This window comes from Micropterus salmoides, unplaced genomic scaffold (genome assembly GCF_014851395.1).
Source record: "Micropterus salmoides isolate LMB-PRFRI ecotype aquatic unplaced genomic scaffold, ASM1485139v1 Ms_hic_scaffold_9, whole genome shotgun sequence".
Lineage (NCBI taxonomy): Eukaryota > Metazoa > Chordata > Actinopteri > Centrarchiformes > Centrarchidae > Micropterus > Micropterus salmoides.
This window is the reverse complement of record NW_024044681.1, coordinates 23884923-23891211: the sequence shown is the minus strand read 5'-3', so window position 1 is coordinate 23891211 and position 6289 is coordinate 23884923. Positions and strand designations below refer to the sequence as shown.

Sequence of the window (6289 nt, the reverse complement as noted above, 5' to 3'; positions counted from 1 at the left end):
GATTGACAGCCTGTGCACGAGGTCACTCTACCCCCCCCCAGCTCCTAAATCTGAAACAAGACGGAGCAGAGGAAGGAAGGAACAAGCAAGGAAGAAGCAACACACTAACCTTTAATATGTGAGAAGGAAAATGGCTGTGAACAGCTCTATCTCTACAATTTTCTCTTTTCATTGAGGAAAAGTACTATTTCATTCATGCCATTTCCGTTCATTCATCAGCTGGGGCCAGCCTAGACTCAGTGCCATCTCCACACCAACATTCTTATCAATGGAAGTGACGTCAGCACTGCCTGCAGCTGGGGGTTGGGGGTGGGGGGGGGGGGGTTTGTCACGTGGTTCAGTGAGAGTATATACAATAAAGGTGCGCTGACCGTGGGGCTGAAAACATTCACTCAATTGTACATTTGCACCAGTGCTGCTGCCATACAAACACACCACGCAACTAAATAAAGAACCGCCAGTTTGTTTTTTTCTTGATGTTGGTCACAGGCTGAAGAGAGAAGGGGGGAAAACAGAAATTCTCTCAGGTGATCCTCTATTCATGAAATAATCTTGGCTTTACCCGCGTTGTGAGTTTCACCACTTCCCCACCCCCCAGTGGGACTTCAGGTAAGTGGAACGAAATCTCATTCCGTATCATTCACAAACCATATCATATCAGACAGCTCAGGACATTTTCTTACTGTTTATTTATTTAATTCGTATACATTTTTTAATACTAACATATTAAAAGAGAGAAATTAGGCGTGTTTAAGCCTTGTGGAGTGTTATAATGTCTTTTTTTATCCTAACTTTATCAGAAGAATTAATCTGTTTGCTGCTGGGCAACTGCCTGTCTTATTGTAAAGTGTGCACAGCGACTGTTTCTATATGATCTTTTTTTAAAGTAGAACTGAAAGCATCTTGTAACTTTAGGTAATCGAGCATGTTTTTACAACTATTTTGTAGTTCTTTTTTTCTTGATTTTTTAAAAACTAAATAAAAATTTAACACATTTGTGAACAAACCACGTTTTTAAAATGTATCAATTGATATGTATAATAATACTCAACAATTGTCATCGCAAAAAACAATGGACTCTTCTGTATAAATCTATTGTATTTATTTTTGGGGGGTGATTAAAGGCTTAAGCCACTACAATGCGAAGACTATCAGCTCTAAGAAATATTTCGGTGTGCAGCTGCTGCTCAAGAGCTCCAGTAAAAATCGGTTGCTATTTTTCACGTGAATATAACAAAAAACGTGTATTTTTTTAGGATTTAAAAGCCACAGCAAGATCTGAACAAACATTTTATTATGAAATTCTAATTAAATTAGAGTCTGAACCACATCCACAGCAGGCCAGTTACCGTATAAAGTGGATTTGTTTCGTTTTACACCTTGCTAATCCAGTTTATAAAAATGGAAATAGTTAAAATTTGGGCTGCACGCGGTGCTGTGATGCCCAAATGTGTGCTTGTCTGCATTCCATCACTGTCACTGAGGAGAAACATGCACAAGGACAAAGCTGCGTTTCTAACAGACACACCCCCCCCCCCCCCCCACACACACACACACACGGTTCCTCATGCAAAAAGGTTTTATCCCTATAATTTTTACATCCAGCACATTTATAATTTGGATGGACCACTCTGGGACCGCAGGGTTAAATAACTGAACCGTGGCAACCAGCTTTACGCATGACTTCCCCGTGCGTGCCGTCCCTTTTCCTGGTCACATCGCTTTGACGCATGGAATACCAAAATCACAGCTAATACAGAGACACCGCGCTCGGATCAATTTGTTTTTTCTGTATTTTATTTTTAAAGACAGACGTTTTGCGCTTAAAATGGCAAGTGCGTGCGTTCTGGTAGGGTTGGCTCGGAGGAAGAGGTGAGAGATTTATATTGAAATATAACAGATATTCAGACTGAAAATTCTATTTGCTGATGTGCATGTCTTTAGTGTTGTAACAGTTTACCAAGGTACATCTCATAAGAAGACAAAAAAAAAGAAAAAAAAAGAGCATGGATAAATTAATCCGCGCAGTGGGAAAGATGACAAGTGGGTTAAAGCACGACTATAGACAAAAAAAATTGCTTAGGTTCGTAGCGCAATTTGTGTATGCAAATTATTACCCTCCTCTTGAAAGACATGGGCAGTTATATGGAAAGAATCACGGCTGGTTTTATCCGGTCACATCAGATTTCCATCTCTGTGTGTCCAGACACAAGGAGGTTACAATGGCAAAAAATGGACCTAATAAGAAATATTATGAACTAGAATTTGATTTTCCATCAAACAAGTAATCTGACAGTGATAAAAAAAAAAACCAGCCAGATATAATAAAGAGAAGCCTGCAACTTTCTTTGTTGGATTTGGCACAGCTCATTGGACTGCCTTTAGCTGCCTGCTTTGTTCTCAAACATTTGTTAACTGCTTTTGTATGGTGGCTTCATGGTGGAAAGAATCTTGTTTGTAAAATAGACTCTGGTAATATAAATCTTTTTTTTTTTTAATCTTTCTATGTACTCTATTCAGTCAGTCAGTGAAGTCTTTCTTACCAGTCGTCATCTGTATATTTTAGACTGGCCTTTTAAAACAACAGCTGTATATTATTTAAATGCTCCATATGTATTGCCATTGAAATTCCACATAATCTTGATTCCAGAGAAAAAAAACACAACAAATGAAATGTGAATCATTTCTCATGTGTCTATTGTCCTCTTCCCTCTGCCTTCTTCCTTTCTTCTTCAGGTGCTTAACCTCCCTCCTGCCAGTTCTGCATGGTCATGACCTGTCATCACGCCCCTTCCACAGCCCACCTCATCCTATTGGTCCTGCTCATTGTCACTCCACAGCTGGCTGGCACCGCCCCTGCGTGGGCTGAGGGAGGGGAGGGAGGGGTGGAGGGGCGCACACGGACAGACCCTAAAGAGAAAATCCTTGCCCCCTTTCTCTTGCCCCAACCCCTGAGTCTCTCCAGCCCTGACAACGAATCGCTAGACCGGGGCCAGGGCCCGGGTCAAGATAACCAATCCGATAAAGTGACGGACCCTGCACAGGTGCTCGCTGTTCTTTTGGAGGCCCTGGACCACCCGGGGGAGAGTAAAATCCAGGCGAGCAGAAACGGAGACTGGGAAGAGGATCACAGTCAGGAGCTGCCCTCGATTGAAAGCTTGGAGGGTGGTGAGATAAGGAGAACAGGGGAGACAGAGGGAGCTAGGGGGGTGGAAGAGGAGAGGGAGGGGCGAAGAGCTGATAAGGCTATTGAACAGCTAATTGTAGACCATTTGACAGCTGCTCAGGGCGATGACTTAGAGGAAAGGGATGAGGAGGATAAAAGCACAAGGTCAGAGGAGGATCAAGGGTGGTCTGTGGAGGATGTGGTACCTGATAGTGTAAGGGAGAAGGAAGGGAAGGAAGAAGATGAGGTGCAGGAGGAGGGAAATGACTTAGGAAGCTTCTTAAACAAGGCCAGATCGAGTTCCACCTCACATGGAGAGGATCCCTCTCTGCAGCGCAAAATAAGAGGCTATTTCCAAAACATTGACTTGGGTCTCCAAGATAATGAGATCCTGCCTCCTCTGAAGGGCTACAAGGCGTACAACACTCAGCTAGCACGAGCCGGGAAGAAGCTGCACTGGCAGGAGAACCGGTCGGGCAACCGACCCATCAAGGGGGGCAACTTCATGGATGACTTTGAGGATGAAGGAGAGGAGCTGGAGGAGGAGGTTGAGGAAGAAGAAGAGAGCCTCTCCCACATGGAAGAAGAGGCGAGAGCGCGTGCAGAGAAACAGGAGGTGCTCCGGCAGCAGGAGGAGGCGGAGCGAGCCAGAGAGGAGGAGCAGAGGCTTGCAGACATCGCCTCTGACATGCTGCTGCAGTACATGGGGAGGAAGCAGCAGTCCTACATGAAGCCCCGGCAGAAAAGCAGCATGGGGGCTGCCGGCAACACCGCCGAAGACAAGCGCTCAGAGGAGGTTCTTCCCGATGAAGATGACCTGGACCAGCAGATGATCGACAGGCTAATTGAGATCAGCAGCAAGCTGCACCTGCCTGCTGACGATGTGATTGAGATTATTAGTGACGTGGAGGAGAAGAAGAAGAAAAGGAAAGAGTTGCAACAGCAGCCAACCAACAGCAACCCTGTTGTCCCACGCTTCAGGCCTCTGGTACCTCCTCCTCTGGCTGCTCCGCCTATCTACCACTACACAGCCTCAAAAAACCCCAAGAAAGCCCCTTATAAGTACAACAAGTCCAACAAGAAATGGCACAAGGACAAAGTTAAGTCATTCAAGCAGGACTATTGGTACAAGCCTCAGAAGCAACTTGACTACTGGTATAAACCCCAGAAACAGTTTTTAGCCTTCCCCTCCTATCCATACTACCAGAAGCCATATCGAGCATACTACCCTGTTTATTTCCCATATCCCAAACCACAATATTATGGCAAGCCCTCCCCCTCCAGAGACCAGCCGTTTGGCACCCAGGAACTTGACCTCCAGGCCCCAAGGCGCAGGCACAGGGCTGGGGGTAAGAACCGTGGACAGGGCTGGAGGCAGCAGCCAGCCCCACGGCTGCCTCTCACCCCTTATATCTCTAACTATATCCTTCCTCACCCACGGACCTACCAACCCCTACCTCCGCCCAAACCAATAACCACACCCAGGAGAGGCAGGCGACCCCCGTACTACTATCCACAAGTCACACCGGGAGATGACTATGAGGAAGATGGGCTGGTGCCTCAGCTGGACAGTGAGGAGGAACTGGAAAACTTTATTGAAAGGATCTACATGAAACGCAGAATGTATTGAGAGACTTTTTGGACACTTGTCAGATCAGAAGGACTGACAGAGGTGTGATAGATATACAGTAGCTGGAAAAAAGCTAAAAGAGAGGTGAAAAAAAGAGGAGATATGTGTTATGAGCCTGATGGAAATGTAAGGTCAAGAAGTAAAGTTAGATTTAAGTTGTTGTTTTAATCACTGTACTTTTGTTGATTTTCTCAGTCAGGGAGAAGATGAAGGGGTCCCAGTTTAAGCTCCCTGTTACCATGTTCAGCCTCTTGCTCAGTTTACATTTTGAAACAGAACATACCATGGTGTATGTCTGCCTCCATTCAGGTCAATCTCTGATGCTATTGCATTAGAGTTTTCTAGAGGACACACACACACACACACACACACACACACACACACACACACACACACACACACACACACACACACACACACACACAGGCACACATGTACATCAACACACCTACATATATTCACATTTATGACACATTCACAAGCAGGTGTGCCCATTGTAAGAGAACCATGTTTACAACATCACTTTGTATCTTTTGTTTTATATTCTGTATGTCCTATTACAAAACTAAAGTAGTTCAGCGACTTCTTAGCTACACAAATATAAAAAACTGAACACTGCTATTGTCAAATGATGACAGCATATTTTTGTTGTATTTGATGTGTGTAGTTGCCTTTGTTATTCTCGATTGGATCAACTTTAAACAGCTGCAATTTGCAAAGGTGCCAAATACACACATTTCAGTTTTTTCAAACTCAAGATTCAGATTTTTGCCTTACAAGCACCATGGTTCTATAAAGGGAAATATCATATTGCATAATATTGTCATCTCAACCAGGTCCCAATGTAGAAACCCTGTGGACTCCAAAAGCACAAACTTAAACACTAAACACTTCCAACCTGGTGGACGAAGGGTTTTCAATCATTCTGGGATCCAGAAGTTATTGTGTCAACATATTTATGGAAGATCCACCTTAATCACCGTCACCACCACCATATTCCTTGTCCTTCATATTTTCTTTCATTGTTCATCTCCAAGTCACATCTTCACTCACCTATTGTTTGTGTTTTTTTTCCACACACACATCACATCCATTAACTCTCTTTATCCTTTCTTTCCAAAAAATACTTGAAATCACACTATCTGTTCTGCAGCCTTCTTGAACAGATTTCCACAGAGAGGCTGCAAACATTTTGTTCATTTTCAGAGGAAATTCACTGAAAAGTTTCAGGCCGGGGAGTCAGGGAATGTGCTTAAACCGTTAAATGCACGTCTTTCTACTTGCATCTTAAAAAATGAACAAAAAAAAGAACAAAAAAAGAGAAAAAATAAAACAGTATGGGGAATTCAAGATGGTTGTTTTCTCTGAATAAACTGTGAACATAAAAAAAGAAATCTCAAAGGAAGAGGGCCACTGTGTCAACAGTGAAGCCATCTGTCTTGTAAAAGGAGAGTGTTGTTGTTGATGTCACCTTTAGCATTGTAAGATGTACA

General features: G+C 43.6%; 1 protein-coding gene across 2 annotated transcripts; it reads left to right on the top strand.

Annotated features, from left to right (window-relative positions):
* The first annotated feature begins 366 nt into the window (after nt 1-366).
* si:dkey-175g6.2 (neurosecretory protein VGF) lies at nt 367-5370 on the top strand. 2 transcript variants are annotated; one of them, XM_038707439.1, is made up of 2 exons: nt 367-609; nt 2737-5370. In XM_038707439.1, the coding sequence occupies exon 2, from the start codon at nt 2766-2768 to the stop codon at nt 4794-4796; it is 2031 nt and encodes a 676-aa protein (XP_038563367.1). In that variant the 5' UTR covers nt 367-609; nt 2737-2765; the 3' UTR covers nt 4797-5370. The 2 variants fall into 2 exon arrangements, with proteins under 2 accessions (XP_038563367.1, XP_038563368.1); XM_038707440.1 differs by lacking the exon at nt 367-609 and adding an exon at nt 1590-1872.
* The last annotated feature ends 919 nt before the right edge of the window (nt 5371-6289 follow it).

Excerpts from the sequence above, each read along its gene's own strand:
- si:dkey-175g6.2 (XM_038707439.1), top strand. The coding sequence starts at position 2,766 with ATGGTCATGACCTGTCATCACGCCCCTTCCACAGCCCACCTCATCCTA.